Source organism: Enhydra lutris, unplaced genomic scaffold (assembly GCF_002288905.1).
Source record: "Enhydra lutris kenyoni isolate GAN:26980312 unplaced genomic scaffold, ASM228890v2 scaffoldscaffold17, whole genome shotgun sequence".
Lineage (NCBI taxonomy): Eukaryota > Metazoa > Chordata > Mammalia > Carnivora > Mustelidae > Enhydra > Enhydra lutris.
This window is the reverse complement of record NW_019154101.1, coordinates 23,921,827-23,935,623: the sequence shown is the minus strand read 5'-3', so window position 1 is coordinate 23,935,623 and position 13,797 is coordinate 23,921,827. Positions and strand designations below refer to the sequence as shown.

The 13,797-nt window shown below is 35.1% G+C and overlaps 1 protein-coding gene across 1 annotated transcript in view; it reads right to left on the bottom strand.

The window, feature by feature from the left end:
- Positions 1 to 13,797, bottom strand: part of LOC111147662 (laminin subunit alpha 2) — a 502,086-nt gene that overhangs the window by 270,750 nt on the left and 217,539 nt on the right. Inside the window, exons 14-16 of the mRNA XM_022503866.1 lie at positions 8,787 to 8,898; positions 3,171 to 3,224; positions 2,871 to 2,984 (exon numbers count right to left, since the gene is read on the bottom strand). Of these exons, the coding sequence (XP_022359574.1) occupies positions 2,871 to 2,984; positions 3,171 to 3,224; positions 8,787 to 8,898 (280 nt within the window). The remainder of the gene's footprint in view (positions 1 to 2,870; positions 2,985 to 3,170; positions 3,225 to 8,786; positions 8,899 to 13,797) is intronic.

Sequence of the window (13,797 nt, the reverse complement as noted above, 5' to 3'; positions counted from 1 at the left end):
GGGATAACTTCTTTATTGAGTAGAAGATATTAAATCAAAATCCAATCATTTAGTGCTCTGAATCTCTCACATTCTGTAAAATGAAGGAGTTAAATCCTATGATTTATGAAGTTTTCAAGCTCTGAAATCCCATGACAATTTCATCAACTACAAGTGAATAGATATTTCTTTAGTATCTGGTGATACTTGAAAATAGGTTTTTCTTTAAGGTACTTTAATTTCTCTCTCAAATACAAGCCTTTTTTCAAAGAGAGTAGAGGCTAACTTCTAAATAGCACGTATTCAGATGGAGTGTACAGAACATGGACTAATGTGAAGAAAGGCTTTCTCCTCTTTGACTTCATCTTTGTATTAATTCCTTTCGGTCTTCAAGCTTAACTAAGGTTGGCTATTACTAAAAAAAAAAAAATGTGTATTTTTTGCAATATTCTTTGCATATTGTCATGATCAAATTATAACTTTCGAAGACTTAGGGGTTTTAAAAAACAAGATCATGAAACTGATTGTCTTAACCATGTTTCAAGGGGTATTTCTGAAATTCCGCTGAAAATCTTGCATAACGCAGACAGCCTCTTTTTCTTTAACTACTGATCTAAAAGAAAAAGAACATCTACAAGTTGCTTATATTTACTGATGTTCTATTTCTTCTAGAGGACATCATAAAATTAGTCTTCACACTTGAGTCTTTTTGCAAGTGAGCCTATGAAACAACATTAGACAACAGTATAGTGGAAATCGGAACTGAAAAAAGATGAGAAGTATTCTCTGATGGGCTGGATATTTTCACAGGTGTCCTGATCTAAAATGCTTTCCAAATGTCCATTCACAGCACTTACGACAATAACAATGAGAAGGGGCAAGTATACAATCTTCCCATGTGGCTTTGAATGTTTCCTGGGTCACTTCAAATGTACTTTGAGTTAAAATGACCTTTTGATATAGGTCCACACTATAACAGAGGTCTAGATCTTGATCTGATATCAAAAGAAGAATTTCAGTTCATTTCTAATTATATTTCAGACCAAGCCAACTGAAAAGCAGTTTATCTGTAAATTTCATTAATTCTCTGTTTAATGCTAGGGGAAAAATACATAATAAAAGAGGAGATAAAATGCATGTTAAGTAAACATTAAAAATGTCTTTAACGTGCAACAAATATTTTTTTCTGCAGATCATATTAGAAACAATATGCTCAAAATGGAGTATTAGCACTTACTTCATTATCAACATAATTTCAGATTAAAGGCATTTGAAATTCTCCAGAAGTATCTTCTTACATGATCACAAGTTAACCAGCCATAATGGAAAACCGAGAAAACACCAGATTCTACTTCTATTGCAAGATCTCTATTGTTTCCCTAGGATTCCCTCTGTTAATTGAAGGTGGCCTCCTATTTTTTTTCTCCATGAATTGGAGTCAATAAACAAGGTTTCAACAAAAGATCTCAGATAATTGTTGCTCCTTCCTTTCTTCCTCCCCAAATTATGCTGAATGAAACTATTTTATTCTAAAAAAAGGGCTTCCATTCTCAGAAATATCACATAACCAAATGGACCAACAGCATGATCTGATTTACTCTTCATCAACTCAACATGAAATAGGACTATTGGAAACATTATAAGTCTGGTATTGTGATCTGTTTAGTTTGTCTTTTTAGATTTAAATAAAGCAAATCCAAATCAGCTTTGGGCTGAATAGTACCTAAAGCATGTTAGCAAAGCATTTAAAGGTAACTCAACATTTTTCCCAAGGTACATTTTAAAAGACGTGTGGTATAATTAAAATGAAAATTGCTTAGTCTCTCTATTTTTCTAGTAGGAAAATCTACTAATCCACAAATTAAGGCTACCATGCTTTCTACTGAAATGCAATTAAACAAAATCTTGTAGAGAGAAAACAGAAAGAGCATCAATAAACCTAAATACCAAATTGCATTGAAACAAAAGCCCTGAATTTTCATTTGGGGTTTTTCCAAGAAGCTTTTAAGTGGACGAGAAAGGGAGTAAAACTGGGCAAGAGGAAGAGAATATATTAAGAAATAGAGATAACAGAGTCTGCCTTAAATTCTACAGGGAAATGAGAATATTATATCCTCCTAAATTGGCACTGTTTCAAATTGTGTTTCTACAAGACTGATGAAATGAGAAGTGTCACTTCAAGCTTCATGCCATGTCAGACATTATGAAATGAACATGCCCTTGAGTTTGCCAGAATGGTCTATGTAGCGTACATTCTCCAATCTAGAGGTTTCTTAGCAGGATGGGAAGTGCTGGCCTTTGCAGAGATTTTCTTCTGCGGAAAAGTTGAGACTTAATTGTAGCAAGGACAAGCGGCTCTGGTGACTATGTACCACATATATTTATTATTTCTTAATCTATATATGATACTTTGTCTTTACTTAATTGTTGAAATTTTAAAATAAAAAAACACACAGCATACCCTCATTTTTTTTCACTGTGGAAAAAACTGAATTATGTCTATTATAAAGATTATATTTTATATTTTGATATGGGGATACAAATCATTTCCTGTTACAGAAATAGAGACTATCTTTGATCGATTTACGGAAGGGATTGAAGCCATATATCTTCATGGTAGATAGGTATCCCAGTCCGTTATATTTTATTTTAATATATCTAATTCTAATTCAATTCTTAGACTACTATGGATAAACATTTCCTAATACTTTCTAGTCCGGGAAACCACATATGAAAGAGCATCGTCAGCTGTCAACTCAGTTCAATATAAAGACCCCTGTTGAGTCACTTCTTAACTCAAGAGTTTGTCCATAGGTAACAGTTGAATTGCGGGGCCTACTAAGCTGATTTTAGCCTTGCCAGTCAGCATACTCAGAGGAGAAAGCACTTACCAGGCATTCCCCGGTGATGTCATCACAGGATTCGGCATGACTGAAGCACTGACATGGTTCACAGATGCCACCAAAAATAGTTCCATTCACTCGTCTGTGCTGAGGCCAACAAGACTGGAAGAAAGGTAAGTTTCCAAGTCTTAGGGATTTTTTTCTTTAATTTTGTTTTTTTGTCCTTTTTAGATTATATATATATATATATATTTAAGTAGCACACTCAGCAAACATGTTCACCAAAGTGTTGCGATTATTGAAACATTGTTACAGAGCTAGATCTGACATTTGGGACTTGTTACTGACCTTAGTGTTACTGGCAGGTATGAGATTAGAGGAAGCATTAACTTGGTATCTTTTCTGAAATAGTAAAATAAAGAAGAGATATAAAGAATTGAAGTGTGACAGTCTCAAAGTAAAAAGCACAGTTAGGAAAATAGGAGAAAAATTACTGAAAAAAGGCAGCAGACACGAAAGGACTTTCAGAGAACCTCAGCCGAAGAGAGCACCTAATGTCATCCCAATCAATGTTGATTTTCCTGGAATGTGTTCCTTTACCCACATAGAACTGCCCTGAACTTGGTCACCTGGCAATCATTTGGAAGAAAGGTAGTGCCCCCACCCCGACATTTGATCACATACACAGCTGACTTCTACACATGAAGAATTCACCTCTTTCCTTCTCAATTCCCCACATCCTAGTACGTTTTCTCCAAATGACATTAAATAATTCAGGATTTATTTACCACATATTCCCTTGATATTTTATTGAATTATTCTACCAGAACTCTAGTTATACTCATCATTCCCTTTTTAAAGTGTGGAATACTGTATCATACAAAAATGGAATTCTGGGGGCGCCTGGGTGGCTCAGTGGGTTAAGCCTCTGCCTTCGGCTCAGGTCATGGTCTCAGGCTCCTGGGATCGGGCCCTACATCGGGCTCTCTGCTCAGCAGGGAACCTGCTTCCCTTCCTCTCTTCCTGCTGCTCTGCCTACTTGTGATCTCTCTCTCTCTTTGTGTTGAATAAATAAATAAAATCTTAAAAAATGGAATTCTGATTCAAAGAAATATTTGGGTCTTAGAACTTGGTGTCAGTGCCAACTCTAGGTCCACCATCAACCTTGATGAAGTTTCCCTTCCATGGGGGTTGATATGAACTGTACGGGATGCAAAATGGGGGGGGGAGGCAAACACAACTACCCTCTAGAAGCTTGTGGTCTCCCTCAAGTTAGAACTGCATTTTGTGGGTTATTTATTACATTACGGGATGGTTAACCATAACGTAATATATCATGAAAAGACCCCCCCTTTTTTTTCCAGTTGAAAATGGAAACGAGAAAAACCACTAAAGTAATAAAGTATAGAAAATTGTGTTGTGTACTGTTGGAAATGTTCTTTCTGCCTCAGGGTATGAAGACTCTTAAATTTGAACATCAATAACAAACACATAAAAAAAGGGTCTGCTGATACTTCACATCTGAAAGGGAAGCAAAAATGACTTTCCTCTCAATTTGGTCAGTACAAAAAAGGTATCGATTTTCTATCCCTTTCTTATAATTTCTCCTCATTAAAGTTTTTGTCACCCTAGCTTCATTGTAGAAGAAATATCCTTCTGTAATATGTATTTCTAAAAACTGGTGAAGCAGCAGACCCAGAAAGGGTAGAAATTAAGGGTGTTGATAACAGGGAGATAACTGATTAACTGTTTTAGGACAAATATTCATTGAATTGTCATTCATAAGCTTTCTGTATACTCTGCAAATGTACTACTCATATCACATCCTCATTGAGTCCAAAAGCATCAGCAATATCTCCATTTGTATCTCCATTTGCCATATTCCCCTCTAGAACAATGGGGTGGGACATGTGAGATTCTTACTCCTCTCAAAGGAGTATTACTATACTTGTAATCTGCATTCCATTATCTGTTGTCTTTCCAGTATTCTCTCTCTCTGGGCTGCATCAATAGCAGCTTTCTTTTCTACCAGATCACTACTATCAGCTCAAAAATATGATCCAGTATCCCCATTAAAAATTAACTAACTAGAGTGACAAAATTACTTCCCTAATGTGATGAAATTATTTCCTTAATATCCCATAACTTCCAGTTGCCTACCTGTTTTTCTTTTTAGTATAACTAATAAAAAAGTCTTTTCTTCCTTACTTCACTCTCATGCTTCATTCCATTCTGCTCTGTCTTGTGCTGTCGCCACTCAGTTAAAACATTTTGGCTATATTACCACATCCCTGGTAGCCAAAGCCAGTGGACAATTCTATGATTGCCTGACCTCTCATCAACACACGGCTTAGCTGATTCCTCTCGCCTTCAAATGCCCTCTTCTCTCAATTTCCACGATATCACAGTTCCACTTCCACCGTAGCTCTTTGCTTGCTCCTCCACTTTAAACCAACTTCTCATTGTCAGGAGTTCTGAGGAGCTTTTCTCTTGATCACTTTCTCTTTCTCATCACACTGTCTCCTAGGTAATTTTATTCAGTCCCATGGTTGATGATCCCTTCCAAATATGTATCTCTAGACCAGAAAAGTATTTCAAATTCAAGACCTGCATATTCTAACTGTACATTCACATCTATACTTTACATTTTTCAAACCCTGTATTTCTAAGATGGACTTTTGATTCTGTCCTCTCCCCACAGCTATTCTTTCCCAGTCTTCCCCAGCTCAGTAAATGATATCATATCCAATTGTTCAAGCTGGTAATTTATGACTCATTCTTAAACTCCTTAGTTTTTTAAACTCTCCCCTGGTATGTAAACTATCAATAAATCCTACTGATTCTACCACCAAAATATATACAGAGTAAACCCATATCCTTCTGAATCCTCTGCCATTAGTCTACAACAAACCACAACAGCATAGTCTACCATAATAGCATGCTCTACCACAGTAGCATATGAACTATTCTTCCTCTCATTCTTGCCTTCCTATATTGTGTTCTTCAGACTGGAGCCATAAAAACTTCTTCATATTATAAAACACAGATCATGCGACTACCCACCTTAAAATATTCTCATCAATTTCTATTGCGCTTAGAATAAAATCCTAAATTGTTATAATGCATGCAAAGCTCTGAATGGTCTGGTTCTTCCAATCATGTCTCATGCCACTCTCTCCCTTTCTTACTAAGCTTTAGGCATCCTTGCCATCTTTCAGGTCCTTGTGGACTCCAAAAAGCTCCTTTCCACTTCCTCCTCATACACTTCCAGCTTCTTCTACGAAGCTGACTTTCTCATTCTTCAACACTCAGATTACATATTTCCACTTCAGAGAGCCTCTCCTGACAAGTTTTCATAAAGTAGCCCTTCTTATCTACTCCTCCAACACCCTTCCTTAGTAGTTGTGTCAAGATACCTTGTGAATTTTCTTCATGGCATTTATTACATTTATTTAAATTTGTTCTCTGGCATATTATCTAGCCTAGCACTAAAGGTAATGTCCTTGAGGGCAGGGACCATATCTGTATTATTCATCACCTTATCATTCATATCAAGTGTCTTAATTGTATCAAAATATATGATTATCAGTATCAGTTAAAAAATATATTAACACTTCCATGATGTAGTTAATATTATTCCCATCATATAGAAAAGAAAGCTAAGATTTGAATTAAAGTACTTCTTTTTCAGTACCCCACTTCGCTTTATTTGCTCACCTGTCTCACCTGTGAAATGAAATGAATTATGATGGTACCAGGAAAGTCAGAAAATATTTGAAAGATTAAACTGTGGAGTGATTTATAAGAAGTTGGGTAGAAATGAGAAAACAAGATTTCGAATCAACATTGTGGCCCCAAATAAAGTAAAAGAGAATGATATTATAACGAGAGGTTTGACCTGTTTTTGGGCAACCAAGAATTATGACATTCTAGTCCTCGTAGTTTACTCAGCTCTTAAGTGGTTTGTGGATATTGGTGATAGCAAAGCTAGTGTGACTGGCCTTATGAACTCAATAAAAAGCAAATAAAATCAGGAAAGGATAGGAATGAATAATAGCAAGTCTAAAAATTGGACCTTTTGATGAGGAAAGGAAGGAATTGTTAGTGGAAAAAATGAAAAAGAGAGAAATCCTGGAGTTCCAGAATTCATTTTCTCCTGATTCAACTAAATTCCTTTATGGACTTCCAAACACCTTTATTTATCAAACAATTATTGTGTAAGAATCACAGGAAGCTTTCATTTTCCCTCCTCTGTTTCTTTGACTCTTTCATGCTTCTCTCTTTCTACCTAATTGTTACCATTAATTTAGCATCCAATTTGAGGTTTTTGCACGCAGGGATACTTTCAGTGACACTGCGCTGTACTGGAACTGCTCACCTCTTTGAATGATTATTGCACTTAATGCTCTGTACCACTTACCGGTCCTTTAATTATATAGTGCTGAGATCCAATTTTTCATAGGTGTTTGTTCTGGCTCTCTAAATAGACGGTTAGTTCTCTAAGGACAGGGATTATGATGTAACCTTCTGGATAATCCCCTCAGCATCTAGTACAGAATTTACTAAAGATTCACAATAAATACCTTTGAAGAGAGGAACGAATAAGCAAAAAACATAGCCAACTGAACAATTCTAATATTCAGTTTTATATCAATGGATGTTTGGAACTCATAAAGATGAAGAAGAGTACACGGAATAATGAATCTAGGGATAAGTATTAAAGGAAGAATAGAATCAAGGTATTTATTATTCCAATTGAAATAGGAACTTAAAGGTTCAAAGGGAGCTTTCTGGCTTGAATAAAAACTGGTAGGCTCTTAATAAAAGATTATGTTTCATCAAATACAGCATGTATTTTAAATGTAAAATCAAATTTAGGTTGACAGAACAAATTTATTTCCACAGTTATTTTTCTCTTAGATGAATTTTGTAAAATCAAGTATGTCAATGAATTTCATTTAGTTTTATTTCTAGATAGGTGAATCCAAGCCTCGTTAAAGAAAACACATTTGTCATGAATATGACTCTAAATCCTGTGTATCCTCTAAAAGCATGCATTATTTTAGAGCACAAAAGAATTGACAAAGCAATGCCTAGAGTATTTCTATAAATGGTTTAATGGGATAGTGTGTTGAAGTGGAACATCTTGGTACACTCAAATGATTCCTTAAAGACACCATTTTTAAAGAATTTAAGCTTCTATTTATCTGCAAGCCATGTCCTCTATCAGAAAAATTTTTTGACCAGGTTTCAAGTAAAGCCAATTTCAAACTACCGAAAAAAAATACATATAAGTACAGGAAAATGATTACCTTAAAATGACACACTGTGGTATTAAATAAGAAATGTTAATCTTATTACAAAACTAGAATATTGGGGCAGCAACAAATATCTCAAATTTTAGGTGTTAAGCAAATCGAAACCATGTAGGAAAATTTCCAGATCAAGGTATTTCTTCCATATATTATATTCTTGGCATTTTAAAGATTGCATCTTTCAGTTGCTTTCAGTTTGGTGTTCTTAGAAATAAAGTAGAGCAGGAGTGTTTTACGCAAGATTAAAAACCAGAGGCAAGGGGAAAAAACAGTGCGAATTCCTGGTAAGTATGGAGATAGAAAGGAAGGGAAATTATTTTGAAATATTAAATATGATTCTGCTGTCATTCATCTTATTTCATCAACCAATTAAATAGGAAATAAACAGTCAGGAAAAGATCAGATTTTCGGTTGTCATAAGGTAAAAATATCCAAAACAGAAACATCATTTCAAGATGACATTATGTGAGCAGTACTCGATTTGAAAGCCATGATTTTTGGCAGACACTCAAATTTCTTCTTTAAGGAAAACACTATCATTTATTTGCGCAATCACTGATGGAAGAGCTAAACTACTTATAAAACAGTGTATTGAAAGCGATGCGGGAGGAACTTGGAACGCGTTGAGGACTTATTCATGCAAACTTACTTCGCAAGAGGAGCCCGTGTATCCAGGTGGACACTGACAAACTTCCACCGCTGTGGCGAGGCTTCCGTCAGTAGGATAGGGCACTGCGGATTCAAGGCCCACTGAGCCTAACCTACAGGGGGAAGGAGAAGAGATGGTATGTAGCTTGAGGACTCCTAGTGAAATAAGAATGTAAACATAGGTAAACTGTTTGCGTTGAGAAAGACGGCCCACAGATATCCATAACTTATTCATTCCTTAAGTCTGTCCAGCGCAAAGTGCTTGCCAGCACTCCCACTCTCAAATGCTGAAAAGGTACGAGAATATTCCTGCTCACATCTTGGGTTCTGGATGTGTTTTGATTTCCTTTTTTAGGGAGAGATAGTTTAAAATACCACAGCTGAAGGTGTTTTTAAAACAGAAAACATTCACATGACGGTTCGACTCACTTTAATATTTAAACTAGAAAAATCAAAAGAAGACAATATTAATTATCCAGCTCGAGCTTTTAAACTGGAAGGAAAGGGGTGCTTGGGTGTCTCAGTTGGTTAAGCTTCTGCCTTTGGCTCAGGTCATGATCCCGGGGTCCGGGAATGGAGTCTCACATCAGGCTCCCTGCTCAGCGGGAAGCCTGCTTCTCCCTCTGTCTGCTTCTCCCCCTGCTTGTGTTTCCTCTCTGGCTGTTTTTCTGTCAAATAAATAAAATTTTAAAAATAAATAAACAAATAAATTGGAAGGTAAGATGGAAGAAAAAAAGGAAGCTATTTTGACTTCTTTTTTCTCAGAAACAAATCTGCACACTGATAGTTAAAAGTTTCTTTAAAAAAAAAATTATATTAGTCACCATACAGTACATCATTAGTTTTTGATGTAGTGTTCCAAGATTCTCATTTGCATACAACTGGAGCACTGGGTGTTATATGCAAAGTGAAACTTTCACATGCTATTTTTCTTAAATTTGTTTTTGGCCTCAATTAAAGGCATTGTTCTCTGTATCTGTGGGTTTCATTTCATCAGCACTTCTGTATAATCCAGTGATTTTAGCAGAGTGATTTGGAGTCACTCATTATTTTAGGGAAAAGCTGGTTTGGCCAAATTGAAAAATGTCATTAGATTTGCTTTTTATTTATATATGTGGCATTTATATACATTATGTGTATATGTACTTCCCATATATATTTCCTTCCAAAAATATGAAAACTTAATATGAACTAACAATTTAAATAAATATTATTGTTGTCTTATTGGCTTTTTTCAATTTCTTTTTCATAAAAGAAATTTTAAAAGCTTCATTACTAACAACACAGACTCAGGAGTCAGACAGACCAAGACTCATATCCTGTCTCTGACATTTACCAGTCCTGTAGCCTAGAAAAAATTATTAATTTCTCTAGGTCTCAGTATTCTCCTCTATGTAATGAAGATTATATAAGAGTTCATACATCATAAGCTTGATTTAAAAAATAAATGAAATATAATGAATATATAATGAATGAATATAAAGTTCTTGATTTAACATATAACACATAGTAGGTAATTATTAAATAGTAGGCATTTTATTAACATTATTCTCATTGACTGTTGAGAGAGTATAGAAAATATCTACAGGAGTACTACAAGAAATACTACTTGAATCTCCAAATCTAGCTTTTTTATTTATTTATTTATTTTTTTTCCCTAAAGATTTTATTTATTTGACAGAGAGAGATCACAAGTGGGCAGAGAGGCAAGCAGAGAGGGAGAGAGAGAGAGAGAGAGAGAGAGGAGGAAGCAGGCTCCCCGCAGAGCAGAGAGCCCGACGCGGGACTCGATCCCAGGACCCTGAGATCATGACCTGAGCTGAAGGCAGAGGCCTAACCACTGAGCCACCCAGGTGCTCCTCCAAATCTAGCTTTTTGCCATTTTAATATATTAAAACAAATTTTAAGTAAACTCCAAGGGTACAAAATTAATTGATGGCTATTGACTAGTGATAAGTATTATTTCTTAAAATGGTTGATAACCTCCCCAACACAACATTATGTGCCTTCCTTTAACCGTAAGAAAGATGTAACCAACTCTTGCATTTTCAGTTGCTTTCCAAAAGAGTGGTGGTAGATTTTTATTAATCAGTGACTCATGTTTACAAGGAACTTCAGAGATTTGGAAATCTATGCTGTAATCAATCCAGACAACAAAGCTAATAGGCTCATTTAATGAATCTTCAAAAGTAACAACCTTTAACCAAATTGTAAACTTTTCAGCTAATAAATTTCTAAAAATATTACTGTTTTGGGGCACCTGGCTGACTCAGTCAATAGAGCATGAGATTCTTAATCTCAGGGTTGTGACTTCAAGCCTCACGTTGGGCATGGAGTCTACTTAAAATTTAAAAAAAAAATACATTAAAATATTTATTGTGTTTACTCTCGCATTACTAATACCATACACTTGATAGTACCTTGGAATGTATCTGACCTCAGACATAACCAAGAAGTTGAAAAGAAAAATCAAGGCAATTGGATGGGATCTTCTTGGGTGCTGAGTACCAACTGGCATCTTACAAAGGTAAGAGACTTATCTTTAGCCACAGATTAATTCATTGAACACTACTTCTTCAATGCTTTCTTCTTTGGGGGTACAGTCTGGACAACCTAGTAGAAGGTCCTAAAATGTTAAGTGTTAAAAATCACTCTCTTACAATACTCAGATTATGTAGAGATTTTTAGGAAAATCCCTAAATGGTCATTTTCTAACCACCACCAAGTAAACTTGTACAAGAAGTATCACTGGCAATTCTTCTTTGTTTTTTTTCCACTCGGGTGAAATTCATATAACATAAAATTAACCATTTTAACATGTTCATTTAGTACATTCATAATGTTGTATACCTATAACCTTCATTTGGTTCCAAGCATTTTCACCGGCCCATGGTAAAACCCTATACCTATTAAACAGTCGCTTTCTATTCTGGCCTTTCAGCCAGCCCCTGGTAAACCACAAGTCTGCTTTCTGTCTCCATGGATTTAACATGGATAATTCTGGATATTTCATATAATTGGAGTCATACAATGCATGACCTTTTGTGTCTGGCTTCTCTCTGTTAGTATGTTTTCAAAGTTCATCCTTGTTGTAGAATGTATCAGGGTATCATTCCTTTTTATGGCTGAGTAATATTCTACTGTATAAATACCACTCAACATAGGGTTTGAATTACTAAGGAGAGTACTTGCTTGTGTCAACACGAGCTTATGAGCTACTTCTCATAAAGACCCTGTTGTGTCATCTGTATACCTCACCAGATCATCTCAATACATGCTCAATACATTTTTGTTGGATGGATGAATGGATAGATGGATAGTGGATAGATGGATATAAGACTACATACACAAACATCATGCATGAATAGATGAATGGGTAGGTTAATGAATAGGTGAACGGAATGTAGTTGTATTATAAATACTAACTAACATACTCCCAAATAAATGATGGACTAAAGCCTAATATCAACCTTCCAGATAAATAAAGTCAGAGAAGTAAAAGACAAATTACTTGTTTGATCTGGCAAAAATAAATAAATGAATAGAAAAATGTTAGTGTTAGAACTTGAGGTCAGAGGTCAGAACACAACAGAACAAATTGTGACACCTTATTGTCTGCAATTAATGGACTGTCACAAGATTCACTTAGATTTCTGATCACTTTAATTTCAGAATTAGATGATTTCAGGATTGCTATACTAGTTTACTATCACATAAAGTACTGCCATAATTTACTAAACAGTAGACTGGTCAATTGTATATACAGTCCTAGGATTTTCAATAAAAAATTGAGTATTGGAATGTTTTAAAATAGAAAAGTGACTAATGGATTACTTTAAGGGAGAATTTAAAATATAACAAAACAAAAACAAAAATATTTCCAATGAATTGCCAAACTTCATTTCTTTTGAACAACAGATGTTCCTCTCCTTAATCTATGTAACCATTTTGAGCTATAAGAAATTTCAACATTCAAACATCTTTCCCAGCAATATCCCACATTAGCATTCACTGAGCAGACCCAATGTTCATCAGGTTCTGCTGTTGGTAAATGGGATTTTAATGTGTTTAACAGTTTTAAGTGTTACTCATAAAGAAGGCTGCAGGTTTTTTTTCCCCTTCAATATGGACATGTTCTTTTCTTGATACCAGGCTGCATTCATTTAAATACATAATGCTGATAGGAATAAGGTACTAAATTTTAGAAGTGCATGGACTATCAAAGATTTGTTAACTAAGTCACATGCTTTGGTTGGCTCTTTCCCTTTATTCTTATGACTTGGAAATATGGATAAGATGATGAAGAGAAAAGACACAATTACATGAGCTTGTACTGAAAATATTAGAATCATATCAGAAACATTATCCTGTTACTGACCTAAAGATCGTTCTCAGTATTTTTGTTTCACTATATTTCCACCAGAGTTAGATAGGTTAAGCTTAACTAAAATAATAGTAACAGTAATATATAAAATAAATTATTCTTTGAAGCAATAAGAACCTATGATAATAAGACTCTTCTAAATAATTTTTTCCTATCTTTTTTTTCTATTGAAGGTATCCATTTAATTCTACTTAAATAAATGTAACTTTGGGCGAGCCACCAGAGGAAGATTTTATTGCTGGTTCAGGTGCTTTATTCTATTTCATTTCTGTCAAAACCTAAGATGATGACTCAGAACTTCCCATAGTCTCTACCTTGTGGAAGTTTCATCAAGCACCACTCAGGGGGAACTGATAAATATTACTCCACTCCTAAAAAGGCAAAGAATCATTTAGTGGCCCAGGCAATGTCTGAGTGGGCCATCTGAACAAGACCTAGACATTCCTACCATCATTCTTAGCTCCCCATCAAGTAAGGGAAATAACTGACAGAATTGGATCACACTGAAGCCATTCATAGACATTATATTAAATGATAATGTGATAATTCTTCTCTTCTTAGCTCTACAAGTATATACTGTGCACATTTCTAATGTAATATTTATTATACTACCGTAAATGCACATGTC